At 29.7% G+C, this 18,614-nt stretch overlaps 1 protein-coding gene across 3 annotated transcripts; it reads right to left on the bottom strand.

Moving 5' to 3' along the window:
- Positions 1 to 7,890: 7,890 nt before the first annotated feature.
- LOC105248693 (N-acetylgalactosamine kinase) lies at positions 7,891 to 17,790 on the bottom strand. Of its 3 annotated transcripts, XM_020026681.2 has the most exons (11): positions 17,655 to 17,790; positions 17,394 to 17,576; positions 14,557 to 14,730; positions 13,890 to 14,057; positions 12,707 to 12,914; positions 11,840 to 11,948; positions 11,388 to 11,545; positions 10,622 to 10,762; positions 10,122 to 10,236; positions 9,107 to 9,311; positions 7,891 to 8,563 (listed from the first exon to the last, which is right to left on the bottom strand). In XM_020026681.2, exons 3-11 carry the CDS (start codon positions 14,715 to 14,717, stop codon positions 8,386 to 8,388), a joined length of 1,443 nt encoding a protein of 480 aa, XP_019882240.1. In that variant the 5' UTR covers positions 14,718 to 14,730; positions 17,394 to 17,576; positions 17,655 to 17,790; the 3' UTR covers positions 7,891 to 8,385. The 3 variants fall into 3 exon arrangements, with proteins under 3 accessions (XP_019882240.1, XP_011251930.1, XP_025264047.1); XM_011253628.3 differs by lacking the exon at positions 17,394 to 17,576; XM_025408262.1 differs by lacking the exons at positions 17,394 to 17,576; positions 17,655 to 17,790 and adding an exon at positions 14,817 to 14,997.
- Between the last annotated feature and the right edge of the window lie 824 nt (positions 17,791 to 18,614).

Here is an 18,614-nt window from a genome sequence, read left to right on the forward strand (position 1 = left end):
GTATCGTGTATGTATATATGTGTGTGTGTGTGTGTGTGTGTGTGTGTGTGTGTGTGTGTGTGTGTGTGTGTGTGTGTGTGTGTATTACATGGTAATGTAAAAACTAGATAGAGAGAGAGATACCAAGCTACTATTTTTACAAATATAATAGATAATAAATTATAAAGTGCTCACCTCATACAGTCGCTCCATTGTCACTTGATGTCTTTCTAGGTTTTTTTTCTTTGCTGTTTTTTCGTGATACTCATATACATTCATATACACTCGCGAAATTATGGTTCAATATGAGATCGCGCATGCATTAATCAGTGGAATAAGATGTCTGAATATTTCGTACGGTACTCCAGACATTGATCACATGCGATGCGAACCTTATTATATTGCAATAAGAGAGAACAATAAATAAATTCTGATCGTACAAAATTTCTTATTCGCTTATCAGTACTCGAGATCGCGCGATTGTATTCACGCATTAATCGATGAAACATATTGCGTTTGTTACTAACAAGTAATATACGCTTTAGAATGATTATTAATTTGAATGACAAATGATTATTATTTTGTATTATAATATAAATGTGAATATATAAGTTATAGAATTAAAATTTTATAGAGAATATTTTGTCCGAAAATGTCTTTTTGTTGATTACTCGCATGATAGATTTTACTCGAATAATTCATGCGAAAATACATGAAATTTTGCGACACACACACACACACACACATATGTATATTGTTCTTTTTTATTACTTGAGTTGATCCGCGCTGAAAAATGTCGAGCGCGTATATTATACTTAAATAAATGAAAAATTCAAAATTTGATACGAAATATATTTGACTTCAATTATATTTGATATAATATTATTGTAAATTTTGAAATAATTTATAATTCTTGTCATCAATTTATACATAAATGATTATATATGTTCTTTGAAATAAATAACTATCTCCGCGGTATTCTTACGAATCGTCAATCACAAGAATTAACTTGAAGAATTACTTGCGTGTAAATTGATAACTTTTAAATATTCAAGAGAAAATGTGTTTGCATTTGACATTTTCTGATACTTCGATCGTATTTTGAGAAATAATTGGAAAACACATACGGAACAAAGTAAAGTCCTTATATAAACAGCAATGCACGCTATATGTATATATACGTCTCCTCTTCTCCTTCTCTGTCTTTTAAAGAAAATATTTAACAGGCTACAAAATGATTACAGAATATTGTAATAATATTAGTTTTAAGGAGGAAGAGAAAAATCTATAGTTGTCGCTATATATAATTAAAAGTACATAATAAGAATCATAAATAGGAATAATAATTCATTTTAATTACTTAGGAACATTTCTTCTTTAAATTCAATAATGGAAATAAATCTTCTTCAATTAAAAATTATAATAGAAATAAATAAGAAATAAATAATTATAAGAAATAAATAACAAAAGTATACAGTGAACATCACTTAGTTAAAAAGGATAAAAAATTATAGTCTTGCTAATGGAAATTCTTTAAATATCATGACTATAGAAAGTTCAAAGGCTATTACCTATGATAGAATATTCCGGTTTTTTGACAATTTCAAATTAATAACCGATTAATACATCGATTTTTATTACTTTAATCTCTTCAAAACGATCGTCGATCAACATAAAATTCATTATTACTTCCTTTCAATCTGAAAGTATAATTAGCAAGTTACATTTAGATCAGCAAAAGTTTTAAATTATACTGAGAGAGAAGTTTGAATCCAAATATTGAACAAATTGTTCAAATATTGAACAAATAATTATCATCTTAACAAGAATAAAATAATAATTAATTCTCTTATTACTTTGAATCTTATTTCGGATGAATACATATCTGTATATCGTGTGAAATAAATAATTTTCAATATGTAATCGTCAAGACTAAGTTTATAAATCTTATCAAAGTTAATTAATCGCAAGAACTAATAATCGCTAATTATAATAATTATAATAATTATAAGAAACGATCACAAATTTTTGACAAAATTTTCTCTCGGTTTATCGCGATTGCGTTTCTCTAAAAACAATGTGATGACATACGGAGTTAGCACGTACGATTCTCGAATACGCTAGTGCGAATGATGACAATAAAACCACGAATGACAGCAATAGCACGCTTATACACTATAAAGAAAATAAAGCACAGAAAATTATTACGTGCTACGCATTTTGTTTGTACGCTTATCGTAATAAGAAGCGTGATAGAAATACTTCTTTATTACAACGCAATATTTGATTTTATTCTGAAATAGTTTATATCTTTCTCTCATACATTTGATTTACGAGTTTTTTATTAAGTATACATTGCAATATAGAGAAACTTTCTTTTTGACATTGATTTTTCTTTACTCTTCCCGTTTTAGTCCCGATAAAACATGGTATTGAGCTTTATTCGAGATGAATGAACTACATTTTTCAGTGTCGTATCTTCCAATACAGGTTATCTAGCTTTCTCTTCTCATGTTCTCATTATTTACATATTTTTTTCTTTGTACTTTCATATTTATATATTCGTACTATATATTAAATCCCTACGACAGTAAATTATTATCTTGAACTATATCTTGAACATATATATTTCAAGATAAAGATTTTTGTGAAATATAACAATCTTTCATGTATAACACACTATCATAAATTATTTGATCAATAATAAAAAATATATTTTTAAAATTATTTATATTAAAATTATTATTTTTAAAATTATTATTTTTTTAAATTTCATTTAAATAGCTATACAAATGCTTTTTATTTCAATTGACCGATTTGAAAACCTTTTGATCGAAATTCAAAGATTATTTTATTCAGTTGTCATATGAATAAAATTCACTTTTCTGAAGTTGACATGTGCCCTTTCAACAATTGATTCAATTACAATCATAATTAAGAGCATACTTATCGTGTACCGAATTGTTAAATTTTATTTCAATTACGATATTATCTAGCAAATTTAATCTTGCAATCACGTTGAAAATTTCTGGAAGCTCAAAAATCTTATAATATAGAATTAAAATGTCGTACTCTAAATTAAAACAATTAAAAAGATTCTCTTAATTGTATTTTTAAATTTGAAATGTGTATATTGCATACGAATTTTAATGGAATTGAAAAATTGTTTAGTATAAAAGAGAGAGAGAAAATTGCGAAATTGTATAGCAAAATAAATGCACAAAATTTTTCCAATTTGAAAAAATTTACAAAAAGAATAAATGCCTTGTAAAACTACTTTTAGAATATGTGAGCTTGGAACTTTAAGAGTTTGTATTCTTATTAGAGAAGTTTTGCCAGACTAGCAAGACAATTGTGAATAGAGTATTCAGTATCTTACTACTTCATACTTTTCCAACAAAAGCTTGCTTTTCATTCATTTCATTTGTATCGAGACAGCTTGAAGCCTTCATATTGAGAAGCTCATTCATTTGAAAATAAATTGCTTTATTAATTAGTTATTCAGTAATTTTTCAACTCATGTTTAAAACTTGAACAAATGAATGTATCATCTATAGAAAAATAAGATAAATAAATAAAATGTGTACGAATGTTGAAATGTTGAATTATTTTACAGTAAATGTTGAATTATTTTATATAATAACAATAATAATAAAAAAATTATTATCATTAATTTAAACGATAAAAAAATATTTAAATCATGATATAGTTTACAGAATTTTATCTGTTATCTCTCGAGAAAATTTTACACCTAACGTATTTTCCAAAAAGATGGCATTTTATTTCTTCCTCATCTAGGGACACATAATACCACTGAATACTTACAAGCGGTGAGAGCGCGAATTTCTAAAATATGTATTTTAGGAGCAAGTCTTTCAAATAAATTGAACCCTGGATCTTTTTGAACAAACACAATAAATATGTCAAACTAAATTATATAGTATAAATTATATAGTATAAAATAAGCGATAAGTCACGCGTTAAATTTTCGGAGAATAAATGCCACGTGCGTGAGTTAAGCTCTAATTTTTCCGAGATCTCGCGATCTCACGTTGACACGTGCGGAATATTCACAATCGAAATGATTCCTAAATCTTCTTTTTAAATCCATCACCTTGGCACCGCTTGGCTTTTTCTGAAAACTTAATTCCGACAAACGAGGGACCGATATAACGATCGATTTGGAAGCGTGCTCAGCGATATCAATAAATACTATATCGTTTTTAATGACATTGATTTGCTGAGAGAAATGGTGGATAAGCGTGTAGGCGATACAGGATATATTCTGAAAATGGTTTCTGTCTTTCCCTTTCCGGACATCTTTTCTTATAGGATTAGGATTTGGGATAAGCTGCCGTTCGTTTCTACTTTCGGTGGCTGTGAAAGAATATGCATATATGTATATCACCGTAGTAAGCGACAACGCGTATTTCTACTATGTTATAAAAAAAAAATGGAATAAAATTCGCCTCTGTTTAGATGGAACGGATGGCATGAAATATTCATACCTCCCATTCTATCGATCGGAATAAAATAAACGCAGTAAAATCTTTAAAAAAATACACAGAGTGGTGTTTTTACGAAAAACTGGTGTTATTTGTCACTATTTATGCTAGAAATAATAGCGAGAATTTTACGAAAGAAAAATGATAAATCATCGTCATGTCATGAATAGCGTATACGTATTTCAAGAGAAACCTGATCTATATCGAGATGAAAAGGACAAAAAAGGAACAAATCTCCTCCCTTCCACCTTTTTACCCCCTTCGAAGTGTGAACAATGGACAAAACGCGTGATGCGGTTTAAAGGTGCTGTATCGAGGCATCGAATTTCTCTCTTGGATATTCAGACGTGATTCCTTCGATATCAGCTATTCGTTAAGTTATCTAGTCTTTGACAGTGATATGATTGATCGTTCATATTTCATAGTGTGATAAAGCAAATGTAGTTTCTGAAATGTTATCATACAAAGAATGAAGTCGATGATGCACTGCGTTTATATGATTGTGTATAGCATTGCATTTAACAAAAATAAAGTAGCAAACTGACAGTTTTCTTTCTGTTAAAAGATACGAAAAACAAATATACTCTCAATGAATTACATTTCAGTGCGTATATTATGCTAAATAAATTTTTAAAATATATAATATAAGAGATAGAAAATTTAATAAATTTATGTGATGTTTAAATAGTTATAAATATATAAATAATCAATATAAAGAATACAGAGTTGATAAATTATAATGTATAAATAATTATAAATTATATAAATAACTAAAGAATTCAGAAAGTCATGTTAAAGTAAATTCGTAATTTATAAGAAGCCTACATATATACAACTTTCTTTTTTACTCTTATGATTCTCAATAAATTATAGATTTACTGTATTCTTAATGTAATTTTCTTAACTGTAACACATATACCGACTGATCAATACTTGAACAAGATGAAAAATAAAGTTAAGTTCTTTTCATCGACGTGATGGTTTCACACATGGCCCGAAGTATCTTTACATCATGTTCTGGTGGAGCAAGCGCTCTGGCTTTAACTTCGGCTACTCTATGAGACTGGTCAAATGCACGCTTGCCTGACCGCTTTGTCCCATCTATATAGGTACAGGATAAACCCACAAGTTTAATTCAACTCTACACAACAACTTTGCGAATGAACGAGCAAGTGCAGATAACTGCGAAATAATTTACGAATATTTTAATATATCGATTATTCTCACGCACGTGAAATATTCATTCAAATTAATTGAGAATCTCTCTTTTCGAAGATAGAATAGACGATTGGTTGACCTTAACTGATGGCTGCCCAATCGAAATAAAAATTAGAGAATAAAAGGTTGAAAATATCAAAGAAAGATCTGTTTAAGAGTTTCACACATACAAATACACGTGCGCAAATACATACATATACAGACACTTCAACTTTAACTTCTTACTTTGATTTACTTGCGAAGACCGAGTTTATGTTCCAAGAGCCATGCCTAAGTTATCTTGAAATTTATGAAAAAAAAATTGCGATATCTCTTTTTAACCAACTATTGACTTTGTAAAGTCGTATCTTTCTCGTCTTTTCGTTCCTATTTTCTTTTTCGTGCTACAGTAATACTGAGTATAATTTGCAAGTATGCGGTACATGTCGCGTCATTATATCACGCCCTCACTATACGCACGCTCTCGTTGCATGCTTGACCCTAGATACTAGTATTCGCGTTACAACAGTCATTAAAAGCTACATATTAATGACGTCTGACGCGAAATCCCAGTAATAAGAGCGAATGTACAAACGTGGAATTTCTCCAATATAATAGAAATTTTTATATTGTATATGTTCATTAATATCAAACTGTTGAACTAATTGCGTTAAATTAAAGTCATATAATAAAATTTCGCATTGAAATATTTACAAATTTTACAAATTCAATGGATATTGAAAAGTATTTGTTTATAACATTGTTAGAATATCGTAAAATATCTATTTAATATAGATATAGATATTTTTTATAATATCGAAATTTTGTTGTTATAAATATTTGTAATCATGCTTTCTATATTTTTTCGAATCTTGTAAGACATATTTTTCGCTGTAAAAAGAACGCCTGAGATCTTGCATATCACACATTTCATTAAAACAACGTAATGTAGAGGATATTCTAGGGAAATGAAGTCTAGCTGCTCGCTAACTATTCTTGGAATTTTCAGAGAGACATGTTTCCTCTGAGAAAATACATAAAGAGACTTAGTTGAAAGCATCTTCTAAATGATATATTCAACAGTAGCGGCAATAAACTATTTTTAAAGAAGGGCATTTTTAAATAGATATTAAAATAAACTTTATTATTAAAAAAATGAAAATCTAAATAAATCATTGGAAACTTTTAAAATTTGAAAAATTAAATTTTCTTTGATCTACATATATCAATTTACTTAATTTGATTTAAGTAGCAATTTTGTAAAAAATTTGAATATCTCGTAAAATATATTCATAAAAATAGATGTGATCAAATTGTGAGTGCGAATATAAGATTGCTATATCGATATATTGCCTAAGACAAAACATTATTTGATCTTTCCAGTTAGAATTTTGATTTCCATTCTATTGAATCCGGAATTGATCGTCTTTGGAGTAATAACATCAACGCGATTGAAGTCGAAAGTGACTTCTCAAGGAGCGGTACCGATGATTACTTGCCGTAAAATTTATCGACACAGACAGACGGTGGAAAATCAATATCCGTGTCGGACTTTAAGACAGTAGGTGCAGCATCCCATTCCGCAAATAAAAATTTTTCATATATACTTGAATAATGCATTTGATGACAATTTTAATAATAATTGCCAGGAAAGTTATTTAAAAGCAATTGCATGTGTGTTTGTTATATTTTATCATATTCATAGCACATATTATGGTTAAATACATAGAATATAATAAAATAATAGACATAAATTATGATCATACATGTATGTTTTCCATGAATATATTAGTTTCATGTGCAACATACAATGATGGTAATATACCGTAGGAAGTTTGAGTGAAATTTGCTACGATATATTCCACTTTATCTCTCGTTATTCACAGGCTAAACTTTCGCCGTATCTCATTAGAGGTTTATTAGAGATTTTCATCTCTTAAAGTTCATAGAAAAACCACACAATTAAAGAAAAAGAATTCAGAAATTATTCATACACTTTAAATTTTTAACTCGCATTACTTCTGTCGATAAAATTATATATTCGCTTAAAGTGATATATTCCACTGCAAATTTTATTTATTCATAATAAATTATTTCATGGAACAATTGTTACAATATATAAATACCATATGTGAATAATTATTTATTATCATTATTTATAATCATTTATTATCAATTATTAAATATCTCGTATCTATATTATATAGGGTAGTACGATTTATATTTTTAGAATAGTGGATTATAACTCTTTTCATATGTTATAATTATATCTTTACATCTAATAGTCGTAGAAAAGAGATAAAGATTAATATGTTAATTTTTAACATAATAATTATAGCTTGAATTACTGTCAATCTTCGTTTTGAAACTGTTGTGCGCTATTATAAGAGATATTACATTCAGAAATTTAATTATACTATGATAAACTAGGTAATTCATATATACAGCAAGGAACAACATAATACATACTATTCATTCGGTGGTGGATCGAACGTCAACAACCAGAGGGAGATTGCATGGCACAGGTGATGTTTTTTTGTCAATTAAAATTTGTGATAAAGAATGAAAAAAAGCAGGTCAGAGAGAGAGGAACGTAAAGTAAAGTGAGGTGAGGAGAAAATAATGGAATGTCAACAAAAAGGTATGGCGTGACGTCGCGAGCCAAGGAAAGCCACTATATTTATTATACTGCGAGTTTTATGATTTAAAACAGTGTTGACACAGTGTAAATAATAGCACCCTGGTTCGGTGCCGTCGGAAATACCATATTCTTGAGCTCCACCCGGTCCTCTGTGCTGTTCTGATAGAGATACGTTCGCAAAGTATCCACAAATTGTTGGACGTCGTTTTTATCAATGATTGCCACGATACAACCGCCCCAACTGTGTACAACACGGAATAACGATTTGTTTCACTTTTGTTACGGAACAACAAAGTGAAAAGTAATAAATCAGCGAAATATATTAATATAATATTGAATAATTTTTCCACGGAAATCTCAACACACGCTATTGTCTAATAAATCCTTTCTTATAAAAGTTATAAAATTTCTAATAAAATAGAAAATTTGTTTTAAATTGATGAATTTAAATTTGATGTAAATTAAATATTCACACTTTCTTTGCCACTGTCTGTATGCATATTATTACATCTTGAACAGATGTCAAACTTATATTGATCACATCGTTATATATATGCATTTTATATGTTATATATATATTTTATATATTTTATATGTTATATGTATATATATATATTTTTTTATATGTTATATATATATATATATATATATTATAGGGAAAGGGGACAACATCGATATTAAAGATATTAGAGATATTATAAGCGAATGGAAGCTCTCGGGTTCCTGATCATTTATCTCTATATTTACGTCACTTGGAAAGAGACGCTTAAAATACAATACTTACCCAGCTCCTGTGAGTCTGGCGCCATATGCGCCGCAACATATAGCTCTTTCGACGAGTGAGTCTACGCTAGGATGGCTGCATTCGTACAGCTTATGGAGACTGGCGTGGCTCTTTGACATCAGACTGCCCAGATGTTGAAGCTTCTCGAGTTCCATTATACCGCTTTCCTCGTTTATACGGCGAAACGCGAGCACTCTGCTAGCCTCTGTAAAATCAAGTTGATCGAGGCGAGTTTACTGGCTTGCCATAATAATAAAGATCGCGCTTTTTAATCTGACGATGACGTAATGTGACAGCTAAGATATTTGCAAACTGTTTAATCAGGCACTAATCGATTTAATATTATTTAATATAGATGGATCGTAGAGTTTGTTGCATCGAAAAAATAAATAATTATAAAACTTTTTAAAAAATTAGCAATTATATAATAAAGAGGAGAAAATAAAAATAATTTTATACTTCGTGAATGGAAGATGTCAATTTTCTCTTATGCAATTAATTTCTCTCTCTCTTTCTTTTTTACAATATTTAATTTTAAAAACGCGAGCTGAAATTGACTTTTAAATTTTGAAAATATATGTCTATTACAATAATTTATAATTTTGTAGAATAATGTGCATATATATGATTAATCATTGGTTCACTTTTACACGTGCAAAATATTATGGGCAATAATTTTATCGTAAGTCATTGACGATCTGCAACTTTTGATACCTTTTTTACGTTTCTGATAATAACATTAAAAATAAAAGAAAAAAAGAATTAAATACTTTTATAATTGGAGTAATAAATGGGACAAAATAGTGCTCGCCTCTAACTTTTTTAATAGCTACACTTTTCTTTTCTTTTTTAACAAGCATAAAAGCATTCACAGATCTAACTGTAACGAGATATTCACTCGCACGAAAAAAAGTTAATGCATTAGCTTGGGAAACGAGAGGGTAAGCTCTTTTGATTTATCGGATTTAAAACTGCGTTTTACGATTTACCAGCGCATGAAAATTGATGCTTTTACCTTGAAAAACGTGCAGCGCCCGTTGCTGCAGCTTGAACGTTTGCGAGGTATTAAAGGAACTGATGAGAGACGTCTTCTTCAATCGTTCATAGTCTGTACCAAGACTCTCGCAGATCTATGGAGGAAAGAATTTATATTTCACAGATAAAATAAAAACCTTTGATTCATCATCAGCGAGAAGAATTTCGTTCAATAGCAAGTCATGACTGAACAAATAGTCTACAAAATGTAGCTCTCGCTCGCTCTGTTTTTTTATCCTTTTTCAAATTATTCTTCGAGTTGATAATGAGATTCATTCAATAGCAAATTAATATGGCTGAATAGATTGATAGTACTTCTAATAATGAAATATATGAATATAACCTCTTTTTTGTAGCGGATAATTTATGAAGTTTTCTTTTTTATGACGTACTTTTTTAGTAATCTTTAGAAAGATCCATGTCACATTATGCAAACGAGAAATTCTAATTCCTCTTTATTTATAGAACAACAATGCATACCTCATCAAGAGTATACGGCTGCTCGTGCAAATCCGTCATTACTACAGTAACCATCTCGTCCAAGTCCAAAGCGAGTTTCTCTTGAATGTCGATTAATCTTTGAACATGCTCCCAATCTTTATTTCTCTTCTTAGCTATCATCTAAATACAAAAGAGAGATTTTTCCTTGTTCAATTGGGAAATAATGAAGTAATATCATAAAAAAATAATTGCATGCTTCCGTAAGATTTATACCTCTCTGTTTCCATTGTCTTTGGCTGGAAAAGAATGTTTTAGGAAAAGAAATAAAATTAAAGAAACCGTAAGAGAGAGTTGGAAAATATCCTGGATAAATGCGAGGTGCATCGATCAATGTCTATCGCAGAGAGACAAGCGTGAAAGCGTAATTGAAAAACGTGTCTTGTTATTCTTCGATAGTCTCTTTCTTTGCGAATATATTTACAGATCTTTAAAGAGTTCAGCGCTGTTTAAAATAAAAAGATAAATCAAATCGCGAGTACAATTACGTTTTATTCTAAATCAATATTCGCGAGTAATAATATTTGCAAGCGTAGTAAGCAAGCGTCGTTATAGAGATGTATAACGAGCAGAAGAATATCAAGAGAAAGCCCGGCTTATAATTAAGTAGACAACAGCAGTTATTTAATAGTTGGTAGGATTAAATTCCCGGTTTGATTATCTGCATCTTGGTATTCTTCTCGCTCGTATATATATGCATCGTAACGAAAAGTTCTTTCTTCAAATACGACATTAACGCTAACAATACCTGTGCAGCTAATCGACATTCTGCAACTCTGAGATTGAAGTCGGTAGTCGAGGCTTTGTTGTGATAAGCTTGACTATGCGCTATTACGAAGACTGCATTCTCTGGTAGTGTTACATCGATGCCACGTAAAGGATTAAAGTTTATCAACTTTGCAGAACCTTCACATAGAATAAACAAGAAATAATACGGAAATATTAAAATTCTTATAACATTATTCGAAGATTTTAAATTTTATATTTAATTTCGCAATTAAACAATTGTTCTTTCTCTCTCTCTTTCTTTCTTTCTCTCTCTCTCTCTATAAATTATTTTAAATAAATTTAATTTGATTCTATAATTTTAAATATTTAAATAATTAAATTTAATTCTATAATTGTATATGTGTATTTTTTAAATATCTAGTTTGATTTGCATAAAAGTAGTCTAATAATAAATAATAAAAATATAATTACCAGCTTTTCCAAGAAAAGCGATGGCCTGATCCATTCCTCCACCTTGAGTTCCGATATGTCTCTCTGCTCGAGCACTGATAGTTGCCAATTCATGCTTCGACAATTGAATCTATAATACCAATACGAATAGAATGGTAATATCGGCGCGTGTATCCTAATTTACGTTGATGATTTATAAAACATAGTTAATAATACTCAGAATAAGATTAAATAAAGAAAACTTTTTCTCTTTCTCATAAAACAAATTTTCAGATACAAACTCTCTAACTGAGAAATATGAATTTAATGTCTTTAGGAAACAAAAAGAGACAAGATAATGATGTACAAAGACAAAATATTAAAAAAGTATCTCAAAGATCCGTGACTACGTCGCGTCCGATATCCATTCAAACAAATACGAAACTGTCAAAGAAATAAGATCTATATTCGAAAATGTCAACGATGATATAAAAGAATGCTTTATAGGATAGTAATCGGTAGTTTGATCTACTTGGAAACACAATACATAGTTGATAAGAGACCTCTCTAAAAAGTCGATAAGAAATATGTTATTTCATTTCTGTCCCATTCGTACAAGTCCATAAAAGTTTGACTAGAGACTCGTACGAAAGGTTACTGGGGAAACTTCTCATCGGCAGTAAGAAAAAAAAGATCCTAAAATTAAAACTTTAATTTTTTAATATCCACGCAGAAGCAGTTTATTTTTTATTAATTATTAAAATCTTAATTATTAATCTTTATTAATGAGAAATGAATTGTTTCTGTGCTGATACTGAAAAAAGTAAAGTTTTAATTAATATTGCTCTTTCTAATATGAAGTAAAATGCAAAGTTTGATAATGTTTAACATTTTGCATAAGATAAATACCTGACTGGCATGTACAATTGAAAGGAGAGCGGCCGAGACGAGCGCACTAGAACTTGAGAGGCCAGAATTAGGAGGTATGTTACCCCACACCGCAACCAGAACTCCCGTAGGAACGGACTCTGTCGGGATCACTTCCAATGCTCCTTTTACACCGCACAAAAAATATTTGTACCATGCCGGTCCGCTCTCACTGTCGCTAATGCAAGATCTGAAACGTACGACTGCGTTTTATCTATGGCGGTTCATATCTATGGAATTTTGACTGTCGTCGGAATTAAAATAGCGAAAGAGAAAATGTCAGCGTATTATTAGATTTAATTGGATTCGTTCGAAAAATTCCGTCTCTCTTCCTACATTTTCCCTCCTTTTTTACATAATTAACGTAAATATAATATGTGTGTGTAATAATAAAAATCGAAAAATCGATAATGAAATACGTTCGTTTAGTTCGCTAGCGCTAACAATAAGTTACATGCTATCTGACGTGGTTGCGCGACATTGAATAATGAATGAGATTAAGAAAGTTCGTATTATCTTCCCAAGTATTATACCGGGAGTAAAGAAAGCGCGGAGGAGGTAATTTAATACAAACGAAGAGCGAGGGGTCACGGAGGGGAGAAAGAGCACGGTGTCATCTGCTTTTCTTACATTATACGCGTAGTCGGTTGGCCACATCTATCATTCTTTTTACCGGAATTTTACACCGTAAAACAATTTTAATTTTTATTTGATTTAATTACGCGAAATGAGAGGAGCCGCAGGGATGTTATCTCAATCATGAACGCGCACGTGCACTGTGCGGGAATAAAGCGCGTATAATTCTGGCTTCAGTGTCATAATCCAAGATGGCCGCGGTGAGGGATCAAGTGGCTTAAATTGTTAAGGGGGCTATAAGTGCTTGAGATCGCAACTGCAAGCATGACAATGTGTTATAGAAGAGATATTATGTGCCACGTGCAGTATACCGCGCTACATCATATTAGATAAGTATTATGTGTACATATCACGTGGGATTTTAACAAAGCACAAAGAAAAGTTTCTTTTTTTTTTAATATCATGACACGTACGAGCTGTTAAAAAATTAATTAACTTAAATTTTCTCAAACTCTCTCTTGTCTAAAATATTAACTAACGTTGTGTGTTGATTTAATAAACTTGAACTTTCATTGAGTTATATACTCACCCTACGTTCTCGAAACTGCATTGAAACTCCTTGTATTTAGGATCAACATTAGTGAGGCAAATATCGCTATATTTTGACAGTGCCACTGCAACAAGGATATCTTGTTCAATAGCCATTGGACAGACGGCATATCCGCAATAATCGATGTGCTCGCCTATCAGATTCACTCTGCAACATGCGTACGATACAGAATCGTTAGTAAATGTATTTATCAGTAAATGTATCTATCTATTGTCAAAATAAGTTGCAAAATCCGTAAAAAGAATTTTCCACAAGATATTAGCGATATTATAACATATTACAAAAATTAAGATATAAATTTAGCTGATAATTATGAAAGAAATTTATATTATATATTTTATTTTATATATTATATTATTATATTTATTTATTTTATATATTATAAACAAAATTAATTTTATATAATATTTGGAGCTTGAATTATAAAGCATTTGTGCTTCGATATATTAAAAATAAATATCGGAATATATGTGCTCAATAATAAAGTAATCGCTTAATGATTCAAGATCAGATTCGATTTTCGATTTTGTCACTTTGTGTGGATTAAAAAAATTTGAGTAATAAAGAAATCCATTGTGATAAAAGCAAATAATTGAGATTCAAGTAAAGTATAATCTTGTAAAAAAAAAAATTAAAAATAGCTCACCTTCCCGGCACTCGAGCGAAGAAGGAAGGTTCCACATTGTATTTGGAGGTGAAATGAGCGGCCAAGGTCTTTAATCGCGGTAAAATATCGACGGCGGGTGTCAAGATGGGCACAAGGTCATCCGCTTCGACGACACAAGCCCTGTTAGCTTGATGGGACATTCCTAAGAGTCAACTACGCAGAGGCATAAAAAGACCTCTTAAAATCGTATAGGATGTTTAGCTTAAATTAATCCACATTATTTGCGAAATCGAGTGTACCTTCCACAAGTTTCATTATCATTTATGCACGATTAGCTTAATGAAATCATACTGTTACACGTCGCGGTTACACAATTTGTTGCACGATTGAATGCTTTCCTTTAGCATTAGCGGTAATTTTGTTGGTAATTACGGTACTATTTCAGGTATAGCCACAGCAAATACAATTGAGTAGGAGTACGCATGCAGCAATCCTGCTACGTAATCTCATTTAAGCCTCTTGTTCCTGATGTGACTATGAAATTACATAATAAGAAACATTATGGAAAATGTATGTATATATATATATAATAAAAATATGGAGTATCATACATTTTTTCTAAATAATTTACATAAAATATTTATAAAATTTTTATTATATTTATATATTTATATAAATTTATAATTAAATTTTGGAAACATTTAAAAAGTCGAATCTCTTTAAATTTTTTTACATATCTAAAACATTATATTATTATTATTATTATATATCTAAGATATACTTCAACCACACGAAATTGCAGATTGGTAATTTTTCGTAATTTATGCCAAAGTAAAAGACGTATTTGTCAAGAAAATAATTGCTTGACTGACTTCTTATAGAACCGTGGCAATATACAATGCTTTTTGTAAGATAAAAACGAAATACATAATAATAAAGTACATAATAAAATGGTTGGGGTAAAACCTTTTGAATTTTATTACCTAGTAAAGTCGCTACCTTTTCAATGGTCTTTTATTCAAACATCCAGGTCGCGAGATACCAGCTTTTCCTTTAATTTTGGAATGGTATATTGCATGGAAATGACGTTTGATGTATGTACATACAACGCGAATCAACTTGTTACGTGAACCGCATAACAAATCTGCTTTATCGTGGAACTATTGACGGATTAATGTCGCATTATGGACCAAACAAGATTTGCGAAGCTATTAATGCGTAACAGAATAATTACATTTACATTATGTCCGCACCGGAAATCGAACAACCAACCCGGCGACACATTATTATCAAGTGACATTTCACCTTTATGAATATGACTCGAGCTTCTTAAAACTCTTTAAAAAATGTTTATTTTGTCTTCGCTTGAGATATTACAGATACAATGAGTGAATTCAGAAGCACGTGCATTCAGAAGCATGATTCAGTAGCAATTGAATGTGATTGGTGAATTCAAACACGAAAACCAATCACAATCAATAACTAATTATAATATTGACTAATTATATTATTGCTTTTGGATGCATCCATTAAAAACTTTCTCGTTATAACGGCAAATAATTTTTATTTGCAGTTTGCATTATCGAGCTAAGTCTAACATTTATTTTCTTCAAATGATAAGATATATAAAACTGGTTCATGCACACATAAATAATAACGATAAGTCAACATCGTTCATGATAATAATTTGACATGATTTTTTATAATACTTTAATACACACAGCAATTTCATAGTAATTTTTAGTGTCATTAGATGTCCTATATAATTGAATTAATATTTGTCATGATACACGACATATAAAGAAAATCGATCGCTTGGTAATTCATTAATAAAGAATAATCGTCGAGTTCTTATATCACATATATATTTGACCTATATAATTGGCTTCATTCGCGATTCCATTTTTTAGAGAGAGATATAAAGATATTTTTAGAGAGATATGTAAAGAGAATTATATTATATTATATATATATATATATATATATATATATATATATATATACAATAGTTTATTTTAAATATCTCTAACATAGATTTATTAATCATTTCTTGAGCAAAATCGATAACTTATATAATGCAAATAATGAAAATCAACAATTGTGGATTAAAATGCCAATTTAATCGAAAGTGTAGTGATACAATAAGATTTTAAAACACACACATCTTACATTTGTATTTGTAATCGCGCATCGATATCAATTGAGCACATTACCAGTTGGAATTATTGCTATCTTATGAAACTTATTTCGTAGCTAGATGGAACATCTGTTGTTAATTCCGCATTGTGGATTTATCATATAATTCTTTATGCACAAGAGAAAGTAATACGACTGTAGATTGCATTGCGAAAGATAATTGCGTTTTTGATAAAAATTATAATAATTTCACTCATTATAATAATTTTAATTTTCCGCTCTCTTGAAAAACATTGAATCAGGAAAAATGATAAAAATCTTATCTCATTTAATTATAAATGATGCAAGTAATCAGTAAAGTCAAAGACCTTTTATATTACTTTAAAATTCTATTCGCTTAAAAATTCTATTAAAGTTTCGCAAAACGTACTATGGATGTCTTCGCGGCATCAAGGAAGAATTTTTATGAGAAATCAGAGAAAAAATTTGAATAAGATTATAAATATTATAGTTTTTTTTCAATAACAAAAATCACGAAATCATGTTTAATTTAATTATGCTTTAATTATAATTACAAATAATATTATTAGCAATTACCTCGGATTTATACTTTATACATATCAAAGTAAACAAATGTCTGCAACAAGTGTAAATAATAAAAAACAAGTCTGATAAATCTAAAGTAATTGCTGATAATATTATTTGCTAATAATATTATTATTATTTGCAATTATAATTACTAGAGCATAATTCGATTAGTAGACATCATAATATTTGTTCAACATCGCATATTGTGTTATCCCACGATACGTGATTCATAATAGAACTTTTCGTGATGCGCGTGCGTCAAGTTATTCATGATTACATCAGCTGCGCCGGTTGTGCCGCGTCAGCTGTTCGTGTGTCAAAAACACTGACAAACACTACAACGTGACGGTAAGGTTTAATAATAAAGCGTTTCGAAATGCAAAAGGAAATTTTGCAGGTTGATAGGAACGTACCTTGTTTTACGGCTGCTCACGATGGACTAAGCTAAATGCTCAACACGTTATCGCCGTTGATTAACCTTATCAACACGTGATGCGTCTTTTTTGATATACGCGACATCCGGACTACAGTCCACCACTTATCGATCTGAACATCTCACGAGGGTACAGCATAATGTCGAGTGAGTCGCTGTTGCAGGTGTATCATTCGCCATACTGACTACGATCACACGTGGCGGATTATTTGAACACGTCCGTAATAAACGTGGAATAAAATTCAAGACTTGATAATGTTCTTATCAATAATAAAGCAAAACGTCAACTTTTATTCTATCGTGCAAAAAATTTTAAAAATTGCAAATCATATATTATAAAATATTGCAAGTATTGTCAAGCTTTCTTTTTAAATAACTTGTTTGATTATAAATCTTATCAAAAAATGCATAAAATAATAATACTCTACTTGCTTTTAATTTAAATTCGAAGCATATATTAAATTGATGTTAATATGTTAATATTTTTCTAACATTTTATCGAAATTTATTTTTTTATTTTAATAAAATATTTTCATTCATATCTGTTGCATTTTGGTTTATGTCTTTTTTAAAATAAATATAATTTTCAGACAAAAAGATCAAAAAATATCTTAAAAACATTTAAAGGACTTTAAATCGTCTTTTAGGCGTCTTTTGGACATGTGTGCTGTCTGGATTAGATCTTACGTTCTTTTTTGAAATAATCAAGGAATACCACTTATTATAAGAATATATCATTTGTTTTATAATTTGTAAAGAATATATAATTTAAAGAAAGAATATATTTTAAAGAAAGAATTCTGTTATATTTTGCTCTTTACAGCTGTTTTAAAAATCTTAACAGAAGCTATATGCTCGGTTAGTAACCAATATTGATACCGTTGGTCAGTAAATTACCTTCAGCTGATTTTATTAATAATTTTTTATTAATAATTGTAAA

The sequence above is a fragment of the Camponotus floridanus genome, unplaced genomic scaffold (genome assembly GCF_003227725.1).
Source record: "Camponotus floridanus strain SB8 unplaced genomic scaffold, Cflo_v7.5 scaffold20, whole genome shotgun sequence".
Taxonomy (NCBI): Eukaryota; Metazoa; Arthropoda; class Insecta; order Hymenoptera; family Formicidae; genus Camponotus; species Camponotus floridanus.